Source organism: Amphiura filiformis, unplaced genomic scaffold (genome assembly GCF_039555335.1).
Source record: "Amphiura filiformis unplaced genomic scaffold, Afil_fr2py scaffold_71, whole genome shotgun sequence".
Lineage (NCBI taxonomy): Eukaryota > Metazoa > Echinodermata > Ophiuroidea > Amphilepidida > Amphiuridae > Amphiura > Amphiura filiformis.
This window is the reverse complement of record NW_027305535.1, coordinates 175,749-192,452: the sequence shown is the minus strand read 5'-3', so window position 1 is coordinate 192,452 and position 16,704 is coordinate 175,749. Positions and strand designations below refer to the sequence as shown.

The 16,704-nt window shown below is 34.8% G+C and overlaps 1 protein-coding gene across 1 annotated transcript in view; it reads right to left on the bottom strand.

Annotated features, from left to right (window-relative positions):
- The window catches only part of LOC140144672 (nephrocystin-4-like), a 158,523-nt gene that overhangs the window by 22,767 nt on the left and 119,052 nt on the right, over nt 1-16,704 (bottom strand). The window contains exons 24-30 of the mRNA XM_072166479.1: nt 16,332-16,527; nt 13,773-13,865; nt 12,797-12,953; nt 4,330-4,412; nt 3,554-3,639; nt 2,935-3,122; nt 2,134-2,270 (exon numbers count right to left, since the gene is read on the bottom strand). Of these exons, the coding sequence (XP_072022580.1) occupies nt 2,134-2,270; nt 2,935-3,122; nt 3,554-3,639; nt 4,330-4,412; nt 12,797-12,953; nt 13,773-13,865; nt 16,332-16,527 (940 nt within the window). The remainder of the gene's footprint in view (nt 1-2,133; nt 2,271-2,934; nt 3,123-3,553; nt 3,640-4,329; nt 4,413-12,796; nt 12,954-13,772; nt 13,866-16,331; nt 16,528-16,704) is intronic.

Below are 16,704 nucleotides of genomic sequence, written 5' to 3'. Positions count from 1 at the left end.
TGATGTTTTTCGTGCTAAAAAGGAATATGCACAAGGCAATTATTGCTTTATTTTTTTCTTCTATTATGATTTCTAGGGGGGACATACCCCCCTTGCTTCTGCCGCCACCTATGGTTCAAGATAATATAACGTTATAACATTGTGGTTCAAACTTCTTTATAATCACTATGATTTTTAGGGGCGACATCCCCCCATGCAAAAATTTAGGGGGAGATGTGCCCCCACTTCCGCTGACTATGGTTCAAGATAATGTAACACTGTGGTTCAAACTTCTTCATAATCACTTAATGCCATGTTGTAACATTTCCATCTGTATGTCTGTCTCCATTTAATTTGGACCCAAACAGATTAGGCAAAAAGAAAATCGCTATTTAATACCAGCACATGTGATACCAATGCGTGTAACTTTCTCGATTGTGAGTCTGTTCGGTCCTTTTGATGTGTTATGACCTTCCCACATGCTGTGTACACAGTGTTATTTGCATCGCGTATGCATTTGACAAATATTTCAATCGTAGTAATTAAACGACGTATTCTGTCATTCTATTCAAATTCTCAAATTTGTTACAACTATACAGCACCTAAAGATATTTTCAGGGTAAGTTAGTTTACTACATTGCATTACAATAATATATAAATCAGAATTTTGAAAAACATTGAGGGCTTCCTCTTCACAGCAAATGTTACAATATGGCTTTAATTCACCTTTCGGTTAATCCCATAAGCCTTTGCGAGTGCACCTGAGATGTTGTCACTTGATGTCACACCGACTTGCGATGCACAGTAACCATGTTCGATAAACGATGTGCGCATCAGCGCAGATCAGCGTGACGTCAAATGACAACATCTCAGGTGTACTCGCAAAGGCTTATGGAATTTACCGAAAAGGTCAATTATATTTGATATTTGAACTTGATAAAGCCAAAAAAATAGTGCATTGTATGACGTGACATCAAATGACAACATCTCAGGTGTACTCGCAAAGGCTTATGGAATTTACCGAAAAGGTCAATTATATTTGATATTTTAACTTGATAAAGCCAAAAAATAGTACATTGTATGTCTCAAAGATTTTGAAATCCAATGCGGATTTTCTCCTTTTTTTTGCCATTTGCCCACTCAAACTCAATCAAAATAAGTTTAAAAAAAATTTTTTATTATCTAAATCAATATATTATTGAAAAATAAGACTTTGATGTTTTGCAAAAGTTCATTCTACAAATCATATACTTTGAAAACTTTCTTAATTTATTGTTGTTAATGAGTTATGTACGTTTTAGAAAAGTGTTGTTGTTTCAGCCCTCTTTACAACTCAAGAACCACAGGACCACAAAGTATATCTGTGATATTTGAATTATTCTACACACTCGCTATGAAATGATCAATACAATTTTTGCCAAAGCTCACTAACATTCGCAAGATGCTGTGAACTACCAAATCGCAACAGTTTAAAATAGTTGTAACCTTAATCAATCACACAATTCTTCCATCAAAATGTTATTAAAACATATTTTACCGATATATGTTTGTAAAAAAAAAAAGAAATGGGGAAAAATTTATTAGCCAATTTCTCCAAAACAAATGATTTGAGACATACTTTTTTTTAATCTAAAGATAAATATAATACCGTATATTTGTATTGGAATTTAACAGTTGAAATTATTGAATTGGCACTCAAAGGAGAATACAAATAAAACATTTTGTTGAGAAATGATTAAGATTTACTTGTGTGTGAAGTATATCCACTTTTACTGTGTCTAGCATTTCCCGATTTTTTTTGTTCACAGAATTTTTGTAAGAATTGTTTCAGCCACTTACATTTCCATTACTTTCTTTTTAGCTCCTTTGCTTGTGACAAGTGAAAGTTTATCAAAATCTACACTATTTTTCATCTTGACGAGGCATTGATGTCAGTGTGCATTTCATTATTCAAATTGCGAACATTTGCGCAAACTCACGCACTTGTTTAAACACACTGCCTCGCCAAGATGAAAAATAGTATTTCATTAGTATGTGATGTATAGCAATGCACCAAGCGTGAAGCATGAGTACCCCTCAGAATCAAGGAGAATTTACTAGTCTGTCCTTCCACACAATTTATATCTACCCTTAGTAATCTTGTGATATAATTACCTTCATTTCATTAGGATGTGATGTATAGCAATGCACCAAGCGTGAAGCATGAGTACCCCTCAGAATCAAGGAGAATTTACTAGTCTGTCCTTCCACACAATTTATATCTACCCTTAGTAACCTTGTGATATAATTACCTGCATTTCATTAGGATGTGATGTATAGCAATGCACCAAGCGTGAAGCATGAGTACCCCTCAGAATCAAGGAGAATTTACTAGTCTGTCCTTCAACACAATTATATCTACTCTTAGTAACCTTATGATATAATTACCTGCATTTCATTAGGATGTGATGTATAGCAATGCACCAAGCGTGAAGCATGAGTACCCCTCAGAATCAAGGAGAATTTACTAGTCTGTCCTTCCACACAATTATATCTACCCTTAGTAACCTTATGATATAATTACCTGCATTTCTTTAGGATGTGATGTATAGCAATGCACCAAGCGTGAAGCATGGGTACCTCTCAGAATCAAGGAGAATTTACTAGTCTGTCCTTCCACACAATTATATCTACCCTTAGTAACCTTGTGATATAATTACCTGCATTTCATTAGGGTGTGATGTATAGCAATGCACCAAGCCTGAAGCATGAGTGCCCCTCAGAATCAAAGAGAATTTACTAGTCTGTCCTTCCACACAATTTATATCTACCCATCTAAACTTGTGATATAATTACCTGCATTTCATTAGGATGTGATGTATAGCAATGCACCAAGCGTGAAGCATGAGTACCTCTCAGAATCAAGGAGAATTTACTAGGCTGTCCTTCAACACAATTATATCTACCCTTAGTAACCTTGTGATATAATTACCTGCATTTCATTAGGGTGTGATGTATAGCAATGCACCAAGCGTGAAGCATGAGTACCCCTCAGAATCAAGGAGAATTTACTAGTCTGTCCTTCCACACAATTTATGTCCACTCTTTGCAGAGCATGGATGTAAAACTGCCAGGTCTGTACAGGGACGGATAGGAACTGATTTCTATATGGAGAAAAATATCAAAATGGTATCAGTTTGGTGTAATATAAGGTCTATAGACCCTATCGAATAAACCAACGGGAGCGGCATAACAATTGAAATGGCAGTCATGTTGGTGGACAGTTGTAAGTGTCAGATGGACAAGTCTCTAGTTTGCTGACAGAACTTGATTTAAATGAGTGACGTAGTATTTGATAGCTAGGGTCTGTTATAACGCATATTCTGTTCTCATAATACCTTTCTTGAGCACACTACTGCATTAGATGTGTGTTGCTCAAGTTAAAATCTACCCCTTAAAATCAATATAACTTTTTTTTCATAATTTTTTTTGACAACTTAAAAAAAATAGAAGCAAATAAAAGGCTAATATGTAGGAAAATCTCCATGTAAAATACAAAATGCTTTCAAAGTGACACCAGTAACTGTTTACTTACGTATAAATGAGTACAAAGAATTTCTTGACTGAAGGTGATGCGCCACAAGGCACCTTTAAATATACATCCTGAGGTTCACCGGGAGGCTGAAACAAACATAAAATAGTGCATTATGTATATTGTATATCACAAAAAGAAAGCAAACTACCAAGGATGAGGTGCCAATGCAAGGTTACAAAAATATTGGTAATGTGCTATTTGAGTTGAAATCTATACACCCCCTGTGGAAGACATGACCTTAACCTTCCAGACAAGGGGTGTAGATTTCAAATGGAGCCACCCATTCAGGTAACCCCATTTGAAATTCCCTGTGTGGGAGATTAAGGTCATGTCTTCCATAGGGGTGTATGGATCTCAACTGCAATAGCCCAATTTATTTGCTTATTGTACGTACGAGTACCAAAAGTTACATACCATAAACAAATACACCAAAGTGCAGTTGTACTAGGTTGCAGAATTGTACAGAAAAAAAATCTGTCAGGGATCGCTACATGGACGCTTCTGCAATGACCCCTCAGATATGTGCAACTAACCATGGTGAGGTATGTGACCAGCACATAAATATACCTCCACTCCTCCTGCGGGGCAGAGTACAGGGTTACGTCATACCAGGAGCAAGAACATATACTGGACCACTAAGGCAGAATACAAGTTCTTGACCTGACAATTAAGCAGTTAAGACACTTTTATGATATCAAATTGCCTGTACAAAAATTCCCTGGTGAATCGTTATGACATTAGTTATTATTATTCCAATTCCATCAATTTACACTTACCACTTTCTTGGTCTCACATATGATATTATCATCGCTACATCTCACAAACAATTCCCCCAATGCACTCCCACCAGCTGGGGTACCTGAGGAAGATGACAAAGAACATAATGGGCTATACCAATTAGAATCTAATCCTAGTATACTGGATTCGTATCTTATACTTTAAAGCATACTATCCCCGGGCATACTATCGTCCTGGTATATAAGCTGACTGCCGTCGTGAGTATATACGCATGAATACCAAATATATAGTCATGGGTGAGGATAAGCTGGACATAATAATAAAGCAGCTAAATGATTTGAAGGACATACCATAGAAACTGAACGAAGTAATAACGCGATTTGATACCTTTAAGAAAGAAGTGAAAGAATGGAAGGACGGGATTGATGCGAGTTTGCAACATGCACATGAGGAAATTAAAGACTTGAAAGCGAAACTTGAAGCGTTAAATAAGACTAAGTATGCCAGATATGCTGATTTTGCCACACTGAGGGATGACATGTACAGGGAAAACCTAAAGCATAGAATTGATAGTTATAAACACAATTTGATATTTTGTGGTATACAGGGAATGGAGAAAGAGAAATGGGAAACTGAGAATGCCCTGCGTGAGTTCTGGATTCAGTGTATGGGGGTACCCAAAAATTGGGCCCACTCCATCATATTACTTGACTGCCACCGACTACAAGAGCAGCAAGGCAGACCTACCAACATCATAGCCAAATTTGCACAAATGGGGGATCGGGATTTCGTTTTGAGCTACGCTAAGAATTTGAAGGAGTACAAAGTAAAGACAATAACAGGAGACAGGCAACAGTATTTCGTGCAACAACACTATCCAATGGAACTACAGGAACAAAAAAGAGGACTTATGCCGCTCTTCAAGAAGGCTGGTCAAGCTAAATTACCCAGGACCTTCCGAGTTATCGGCACAGAACTGGCATTGTTCATTAAGAAACAAAGAGTTCGCCCCGGAGATCAGATCCCTGGTACACGTCCAATTCCAACCCATTTGAGATTTGCAGATGTCGCCAATTCCATGCCTGAAATGAATCAGAGTCAACGGTCCACAGCCTCAAGTGTAACTGGGGGATCAGATACAGATGTTTTGTATGATAAGCAGTATGGCTTTAGAAGCAACCATTCTACATATATGGCAGTTTTGGATTTTGTATGTGACATTGAAAATGCAAGTAGTGAAAAGAAACACACAGCTGGTATTTTTATGGACCTGTCAAAAGCATTTGACACCATAAATCATAATATTTTGATAAGCAAACTGGAACACTATGGTTTTAGAGGAGTAACATCTCAATGGTTTTCAAATTATCTTTCTGAGAGAAAACAATATGTGTCATACAATTCAGAAGTCTCATCTTATGAACCGATTTTATGTGGCGTTCCACAAGGATCAATATTGGGTCCTCTGCTTTTCATCATCTATATGAATGACATCGCTCACACATCTGAATTACTATCATTTATTTTATTAAGCTGATGATACCACTGTTTTCTACTCACATGAAAATATTAATGAACTCTGTAATGTAATTAATAATGAGCTGAGAGAGGTAATTAACTGGTTCAAAGCTAACAAACTTTCACTCAATGCAAAAAAGACAAATCTCATGTTTTTAGGTACTGTGTCCAAAACCAAGGAAATCAATGACAATAATATTGTAATATCTTTAGATGGTTGTAAACTGACTCGTGTTAAAGAAGCCAAATTCCTGGGTCTAACTATTGATGAAAATCTTTCTTGGAAGAAACAGATTGTTAATATTTGTAATATGTCTTCTCGAAATATTGGCGTTTTGAACAAGGTGAAGCATTATTTACCCGAACAAACTTTGTACAACCTTTACTGTTCACTAGTTGTACCCTATTTTAATTACGGTATTTTACTTTGGGGAAATGCAAACAAGGCATATCTGAACAAATTATTTAAGCTACAAAAAAGAGCTTTAAGAATAATATCTCATAGTCCGTATTTAAGCCATTCAAGACCACTTTTTGATAAATACAATGTTCTTGATATATTTGATATGTATAAGAAAGAGTTGTCTATTTTTATGTATAAGTATACCCAAGGTATGTTACCAAAATCATTTGATGCTATGTTTAAGAGTCTTAAGGATATTCACAGTTATAATACTAGAAATAAGCATAATTACCAACTGCACAAAACAAGTACTGTTGTCTCAAATGGTCCAAAAATTTGGAATCAAATACCTTATGAGATTAGACAGGCTAGCTACCAACATTTCTCTCTTTAAGAGAGGAGTACATGCCTTCCTGAATGACAAGTAGATCCAAGTATGTTTTGCTTCATTATTATAGTGTAATATTTCTGTTAATCATTCTGTCAAATCATTGCCTCCACTTAATATGTCATCTCAAAGTTGTTTATCATTGCTTTTATGCTTTATATCAGCGTTTGTAATTTGCTATATGTAAATGTTAAATACTCATGATTATAGTACAATATTATATTTAAATTGATTGATTCATTATATTTGTCTTTAAATTGTTTGGCTACAGATCCTCGTTTTGTTTTTGTTCTGTTTTAATTTGTGTAATTTAATTATACAGGGGTGCAGCATTTACAGGCTTAAGCTTATCGTTGTACCTCCTCCATCGTGTTGTACTTTTTATAATTATTGTATTTTGTTGTAATTTTTGATGGAAGTAAAATAAATCTGATTGATTGATTGAGAGAATGAGTCGTCAATGGCAACACCGAGTCCTCCACCAGAAAAACGTACAAGAACAAGAGAACCAGACGAAGACTCTCCAAGTCTGTTAAGCACGTCAGCAATACCACCATAGGTTCTGATTTACATTAATTAGGTCCATCTCTTTGCACAACTGACTTTACTTGAAAAGCGGAAAACTCTATAACTCCAGGACTGTGATTCGGGTTTAGCATTTAAAACCATTATAAAAACCCATTGATTCAATATTGCATATATTTTCAAGATTTAAATCAGGACCCCAACACATATGCTTTATGCTCTTGTATATTGACTATACGGTGAAAAGGAATAAAATATTTAGGAATCATTCAAAATTAATAAATTCATATTTTGATTCCTACAAGTCACATTAACATGTGTATCAGGATATTGTGTTAGTTTGTTATAAGAATTTCAGTTTCCCGGTGAGTTCAATTAGCTTTGTGGCCAAGATCTGTGTAAAACAATCAACTTGACTTGACAATCTAGTTAATCAAAAACAAAAATTTTCTATGAAATTTAGATAATTGATTTCCTTCTCATTTAAAAAAAAAAAAAAAAAAAAGAAGAAAGTGAAATTCAATAGAAAAATCATATGTATTTCTTTTCAGTTCGTGTTTTTATCATTCTGTCGCTTTTACGGAAGTGAAAACACTTTTGTTTGTATTTATTAAACAATTATTTGTACCTAAAGAAGTATACTGCTTATATTATATAAAATATTAAATGATTGTCAATTCACTTTTGATGGAAGCGTGGAAGTATGTATGCAGGCACATATTGAGACGAAGCTAACGCTGAATGATAAAAATGGTAAATTTGGAAATTACCTTAAAAATGACTGGATGTTGTATCTAATAATATGTTCTTATACCCATGTATAATGAAATGATGATATTGTATTTGGAAGATGGGAGTAAAAGTAGAAAGGTTGGCAATAGGATTTTATATAATGATTTAGTGTCAATGATGTGTTTATTCCACATCAATGTGAAAGTAGAAAGGTTGGCAATAAGATTTTATATATGATTGGTGGTCATGTTTATTCCACATCAATGGTCGCCAAACAAAACAAAGAAGATGAGATTCTCTGACATTATATAATGCATAAAAGCATTATCCATCATTGAAGTATTATCGTTGAAGTATTATCATGGAAGTATTATAGTCATGCAAAAAAATAAATACAGTTGCATAATTGAAGGTCGATTTATTATGACCTGATGTTGGAGTAAACAGGTTAAAAATAAGTTGTTGTTTTTTTGTATACTATTGTATATCGTTCATGTCATCGATTGGTGTGAGTACTAAATAGCTCCTTCGAATTAAATTCAAAGTTTGGCAAGATGAAAAGATATGTCGAAATGTAATCAGAATCCTAGTCATAATAATAATAACGAAAGGAATTAACAGATATTCTGTACTTTTAGGGAGGCGGGACGCGCGCTTCATCTATGGTTGGTGCTCAATTATATAATTTGGTAATTTTGTTGTTGTTTTCTTGTTTTGTTTATGTGTCGTCAAACAAAAATGTTTCATATAGTATTGCAGGATGTATATAACTGTATAAGTAAGCCAAATATAATATGATGTAATTGTATGATGGCATCGCTACCAATAGCAGATGATTTAAATTGTACCTTCTCAAAATATGATAATATGGTTTTCAACCCTTTGAGATATGATAACAAGTATATAAATGAGGATGTGTACGAACAATATAATGCTAATAACTGTAAGTACATGACCCCAAGTGAACTACGGAATAATAGTATTCTTCATGATCATACATTTTCTGCACTGAATGTGAACATCAGAAGTTTAAAGAAAAACTTTCATAAGTTGAATAATTGTCTAAAAGAAATTGATCATAATTTTACTGTCATCGGATTGACCGAAACACATTTAAAAAGTAAACCGCATAATTACTATAATTTGCCTGACTATGAATTTGAATTTACAAATAGATTCAATCGTGAAAAAGGAGGAGCCGGTATATACGTATCAAAAAATGTTAAATATAAAGTGAGACATGATTTAAATAAAGCAACACAACATTATGAATCTTGTTTTATAGAAATTGATCAATCAAACCAAAAAAATGTGTTGGTTGGCGTCATTTATAGGGCTCATACATGTATTGACAGTTTTATTGAAGAAATAAATCCGATTCTCGTAAAAATCACAAACGAATAAATAAAATTACATATATTATGGGAGATTTTAACATTGATTTATTAAAAGAGGAGATACATAGACCAACTCATGATTATTTGAACATGATTCTGTCATATTCACTGTTACCAGCTATTCATTCATTCATTCATTCATTCATCAGCTATTACAAAACCAACTAGAATTACGGAACATAGTGCAACGCTAACTGACAATATCTTGACTGACAATTATGACATTAATTCTGCGATATTGATTACTGACATAAGTGATCACTTTCTGACTATTATTTCAACTAGCATTAAAGTAAGGAAGAATCAAGCAAGTAATAAGGACACATGTTGTAAAAGAAACCTAACTACCAGTAATGTTAATCACCTAAAGGAAAAGTTATCAAGAATTAACTGGACTGAAATTTTACAAGGTGATGATGCCAACAAAGATTATAACATATTTATATCTAGGCTTCAAGATCTAATAAATGAATGTATTCCATTGAGGAAATGCACCGATAATAGGAAACAAAATCCGTCATTGCCTTGGATTACTGGTGGTTTGCTGAAAAGTATAAATAACAAAAATAAACTTTATAAAAAGTATAAAAACTCACCCACAGAAAACAACCTTAATAAATTTAAATTGTATAGAAATAAACTACATAGCCTCATCAGAAAGGCAAAACGTCATTATTATGAAACTAAGTTTAACAAATCTAAAAATGATATGAAACAAACATGGAGAAACATCAATAATTTACTTAAGCGAAAGAACAGCAGTAAAAATAATCAAACTCAATTTAAAGACGATTCAGGTAATCTCATAAGTGATCCTCAATTAATTTCTGACCAGTTCAATGAATTCTTTGTACACATTGGTCCGAAATTAGCGAAAAAAAATTGGAAGCGGTAATAAAGACTATCATGACTATTTACTACATCCTCTTCAGAATAGTATGTTTATGTCGCCTATATCAGAACATGAAGTGATAAAAGTCATTGACAAGCTTGATTGTAATAAAGGTCCAGGTCATGATGGAATTAGAAATGTGCTAATCAAGAAAATAGCCAAAGAAGTATGTTCCCCACTTGCTACGATATTTAACTCATCAATATCACGTGGTATTGTTCCAAAAGACCTTAAAAAGGCTAAAGTCGTTCCAATTTATAAAAAAGACGATTCCCAATTATATTCAAATTACAGACCTGTCTCAATATTACCTTGCTTTTCTAAAATCTTAAAGAGGCTAGTTTTCAATAGATGCCTGTCGTTTATGAATAAATACAAAATTTTGAACGATAGACAATTTGGCTTTAGGCAAGGTTACTCTACTGAAATGGCAATAACTGATTTAATTGACAATATTTATAACGCCATTGATCAAAATGAAACCACTCTGGGTATCTATTTGGATTTATCTAAGGCATTTGATACTATTCAACATGATATCATATTATACAAACTTGAATATTATGGCTTTAGAGGAACATGCTTAGAATGGTTTAAAAATTACCTATGTGATAGGTCTCAGTATGTGTGTTATAATTCATGTAATTCTAAATTGAAAAACATCACATGTGGGGTTCCTCAAGGTTCAATTCTTGGGCCTCTGTTGTTTATATTATATGTAAATGATATTATTATTACATCATCGACTCTGAAATTAGTTCAATTTTGCGGATGACACTACCATCCTATATTCTCACAAAAATCTTGCAGACAAAATAGAAATGATTAATATCGAACTAAGAAAAGTTACAAACTGGTTTAGAGCGAATAAGCTATCAATAAATGTTCAAAAAACAAACTTTATGATTATGGGTACACCTCAAAAAACATTTCATTTCAAAAGCAATACAAACGTAATGTTCGATGGAAGTATTCTCCCAAGAGTAAATAGAACGAAATTCTTGGGCATTATAATGGATGAAAATCTTTCTTTTAAATATCACATTGAAGCAATATCTAACAATATCTCTAAAAATGTAGGTATTATGCATAAGTTAAAATATTTTATTCCTAAAAAAGAATAATGTATTGTATATATTCTTCATTGATAATGCCGTATTTGAGCTATGGTATCCTGATATGGGGAAATACACATATGATTTATTTAGACAAATTACTCAAATTACAGAAAAGAGTCGTAAGAAACATTTCTAAGAGTGATTTTAGGGCTCATTCAGCCCCACTATTCAAGAGTCTTAAGATTCTCACTGTCTCTGACATGTATAAATATTATCTTGGAATCTTTATGTATAAGCATTCTGTTAATTTATTACCAAAATTATTTGAATGTTATTTCATGAAAAGAAAAAATGTCCATACCATAAACACAAGACGAAAGAACGATTACCAGTTGGTTAGAAATAAAACGGCTTTCTCATCCAGAGGAATAAGATCATCGGGTCCCATTTTATGGAATAAAATATCTCATGAGACACAAAATTCTAATTCTACTAACATATTTAAATCCAAACTTAAATCAGATTTAATAAGTCTCTATGAGTAAGGTACAAATTTTCAAATCATTTAAAACTACTTCATATACTTCATATATTTATTCAAAAACTTATCAATACACTATTATTATGGCATGTTTTAAGTTATGTGATGGTAATTTCAATTGTTTGTCGGCATAATTTTATGTGTTCTGTCCTTGTGTTCTCTCGTACTTTGGTTTAACATAGGTGTAATGTAATGTAATGTAAGATGGAAGGTGTTGTCCACCTCTGGCCTCCTTTGGCCTTTTGGGACTGCTCCGCCATGCCTAATTAGTGACATGTTAACCAATGAAATGTGTGTAATATTATGTATGTATTGGCATGGAAAATAAAATATCTATCTATACACCCCCTATGGAAGACATGACTGCAATATCCCACACAAAGAGTTCAATGGAGTCACCATTCAGGTAACCCCATTTGAAATTCACATTCACTGTGTGGAAGATTAAGGTCATGTCTTCCATAGTGGAAGGTATATGGATCTCAACTGGAATACCCCAGTGTTTACAGTGGATGTGTGTCATTACAACAAATTGTAAGGACATTCACATCTCAAATTCATACACTCTTAAGTAGCAAGAACCAATCAGAGCAAATGTTAGAAAAATGCCACGAGTGTATTTATTGTGTTTCATACACTCTTAGATAGCGAGAACCAATCAGAGCAAACTTTAGAAAAATGCGAACCATGCATTATAATGCACAGGCGCGCACTCAGCGCAGTGCTTTTGGACGTGTTCACTTTTCTAACAGGTTGATGCATTTCTGTTTGCTCACATTTTCCAAACTTTTTAGTGACAATTTTGTTACAAAAATACCAAAAATCACAGGATTTTTTCTTGTGTATGGAAAAAGGTTAATAAATTTGTATCACTTGTTGCTTGAGAAATTGTACAAAATAATGCACAAGTACTGTGATATTGCTGTGTTTAATGCACTACTCCCTGCGGGGAATGAACATCTCAGTATGGGTGCATAATTTTGTCACTTCCAAAAAATGAAAATTGTACAGTGATCTACACAAATCCATTCTATTTCTCACATATTCTCACCTGGTAATGAATGGAATGGAGGTAGTCTCACAGATTTCTTGAGAAATGACTGTTCTGGATGGTGAAATCTGAAAGTCTGGTCTATAACATGTGGTTGAGGCTCTATGTTGAGGGATAAGATAGCTATGGGTTTGCTGTCTTGTGTCTTGAACTGAACCTGTAAGGTGAAAATAAGGAAACTGAATTTACGTGTACACAAAAATAGTCATTACATAATACATTTGAAGGCCTCCTCCACACACTCCTCCAATGTATGTCTGGCATCCTCCAATTACAACCATTACATTGCAAGCTGGTATTCATCATCAGCACACTGCTCTACCTTGTACTGCCTGTCTCCCTCATACTTCTGGCTAAAGTTTGTTCGGCTCATATAACGCAAAAACAAAACCATGTATTGATATAGAATGACGTGCACGCAGTTGGTCGCAGAGCTTACACTAGTTGTGTGTTGTGTGATGTGCGACTGGCACCAAATTTTTTTTCAAGGGGGCATGGGGGAAGTGAATTTCAGGGGAGGGCAATTCAAAGTGAATTTCAGGGGGGGGGCAAAATCAACCAATTTTGTACAAAATTGCCGCAAAAAGTGGAAATTTGTGTGATTTTTTTGCCTCAAAACTGGGGGGCAAATGCCACGCTATTCCATTAAAATCTGCCATATCCCAGTATTCTCCTGTATATGACTTTAACTGTATCTTCCACAACAAAAGTGAGTATTTCAAATGGAAGTCACCCAATTTGAAACCCCTACTCCCTCTGTGGAAGACTGACTAAATCTTCCACAGGGGAGAGTGTAGATTTTATATGGAAGAGCCCAAAGCATACAATAATTATTGATGGTCAAGACTGTCAAACAGCTGTCAAATCCGTATAAACAGCTCTACATAGCAACACCTATTGTGTTCAGCCTATCACATTTGATAGTGCGTTTACAATGTACTTACAAAACAAATTAGGCCATCTACATTAACCTTACCTTGACATTTCTAGACTGCAAAGCAAGGTCTACATCTTTGTCTTGTTGAGGAACTTGAATCTTAAAGTTGGGTTTGTTTGCTATGTGTGGTCCCTATAAATAAGTCAATCAAATGAAAGCAACAGATCATATTATAAGGCATACATCAGATGTATAATAAAATACATGTTTATGAGTTAGTTATACGCAGGGACAAGTGATCTGCGCGGAAAAAAATAGCTGATTGCGCTGAACTTTTTTTCAGTGCAAATCATGTATCTCTGGCCATAGGAAAAAATAGCCAATTATTATTATTAACGGCATTTATAAAGCGCCTTTACAAAAGGACAAAGCGCTGTACAAAACAAAACAACCTTAAAAAAAAAAAAAAAAAAACCATTTTTTTTAAACAATCAAAACCTTACAAATACACACATAGCATAATTAAAGAAACAGTTAAAAACATGATACATGTACAAGTAATGATTACCATCCTAAAATAAATACCAAAATGAAAACATAAACCTTATATAATGTACAGAAGTAAAAAACTATTATGAAACATAACTGATATACGCTAAAAACCATTTCTAAAAATTAGGCAAAAACACTATAAAATATCAGCAAGGAGGCGGTGAATTACTTAGATGGATATAAGTAAGTTTTGAGTTGTTTTTTAAAAGCATACACAGAGTTACATTTGCACAATGATGTTGGGATAGAGTTCCATAGTCTGGGTGCAGCTAACCGAAAAGCATTGTCGCCATAGGTGCGACGGGTGCGCTGAACTTGGAGGAGGTGTTTATTTTCAGAGCGGAGATTTGTTCTGATAGGCGAGTAATATGCGAGAGTGTTAGTGAGGTATGAAGGGCCGAGTCCATTGAGGCACTTAAAAGTGAGTAACAACACCTTGTAAACAACTTTCGTTTCTCAACGGGAAGCCAAGGGATTCTGTCTAAAAGAGGCGCTGAAGGATTGTATCTATCAGTCCTGCAGACAATTCTCGCAGCACGATTTTGAAGTTGCTGAAGCTTTTTACGGTCCTTCGAAGAAATACCGAACATAAGAGAATTTGCGTAATCGAGTCTAGACAAAATAAGTGTGCGTACAAGGTGGTGACAGCTGTCAATGGTGATGAAGCGGCGAATACGGTACACATTCCTGAGATGGAAATTCACAGATTTAATGGTAGCTTTTACATGGTCCGTCATAGACATGGTGGCGTCAAACGTAACACCTAGGTTTTTTGATTTTGTCAGAGCCTAAAATACGGGTATCACCAATTTCCAGATAGATGTCTTCAACTAACTTCATGTTATATGGCGACGCCGCGATAAAAAATTCCGATTTATCATCATTAAGTTTGAACTTGTTACGAGACATCCAGTCACTTATTGCTTTGATACACGATGCTAACTTCGCCACAACTCAAATGGGTCAAATGTTAAATAAAGTTGTATGTCGTCAGCATACATGTGGTAACTAATGTCATGTTTACGAATAATAGCACCAATTTCATAAGTATACAGAACAAAGAACAACGGGCCGATGACCGAACCCTGTGGAAGACCATAGCTGAGGCTTTGTACCGCAGATGAACCATCTCCAATACACACACACAAAAAGAAGCGGTTGCTGAGGTGCGAGTTAATCCACTTCAAGGCAGAACCAGTTATTCTGAAAGTGGTCAACAGCCGAGTCGACAACATTTCGTGGTCAGCGGTGTCGAATGCGGCTGATAGATCAAGCATGACAAACGCGACAGCGCGGTTTTCATCAAGTGCTTTCAAGATGTCAGACTTAACACAGAGCAAGGCCGTTTCCGTGCTGTGTAATGCTCTGTAAGCGGACTGGAAATCTTCAACCAGACAATTTGACTCAAGGTGATCTTTAATTTGAGCGCAAACAATTTTTTCAATGAACTTGGACCAGTAGTTGATGTTAGATACCGGACGAAAGTTCTTGAGGATGTTTTTGTCCAGAGTTGGTTTCTTAATAATGGGGCTAACCACCGCCTCCTTGAGTTTAGAGGGAAAAACACCACTGTCAAGTGACTTGTTAATGACAGCTGTAAGTGAATTAACCAAGATATCACGGTTGTCTTTTAAAACACTCATTGGAATCGTGTCCAGAGATTTTTGCGCGGAGAAAAAAAGTTCCGCACAAATCACTTGTCCCTGGGTATAGGTTCATCAATGCGTACCACTTAGACGAATAAACATCTCAGTACAAGTGCATTTACATTTTGTACCATTTCTCGAGCATGAAGTAATACACATTTATTAACCTATTTCATACACAAGAAAACAATTCCACAATTTTTGCTATTTTTATAACAAAATTATCACTAAGGTGTTGGAAAATACAAGCAAATATAAATGCATCAACCCACAAGAAAAATGAACGCGTCCCAAACCACTGCGCATAGTACGCGGCCGTGCATATATACACAATCAATGCATGGTTTGCATTTTTCTAACGCTTGCTCTGATTGGTTCTCGCCATCAAAGAGTGTATGAATTTATGGTGGTACTTGCCCGTAAATCAAGATATACATTGTATAAATCAACATTTCATTACCTGAGACTGAACACTCTGGTCAGCTTTAAAGCACTGGTACTTGAAAGGCACATTGACACTCTCTTTGGGTCTAAGAAATATCCTCATGCCAGTAACTTGAGTCTGATCCTCCACATTGAACATGTTTTCTTCTACCGGAGTATATGTCTCAAAAAGCTGTTTGAAGTGACGCCATTCTCTTGGTTCTGTGATAATACTGTAATGAGAGAGAAATAATATAATGTTGTATTAATGAATTAATTATTCAACAACTCTTCCTATAACTTTGTACATGAGCCAATGGTTGTTAATCTGTGATGAATCCACACTTATATAGCGTATACGCGAACACAGGTTAATGGATGCGCATATACATGTAATACGTTAGCGCATA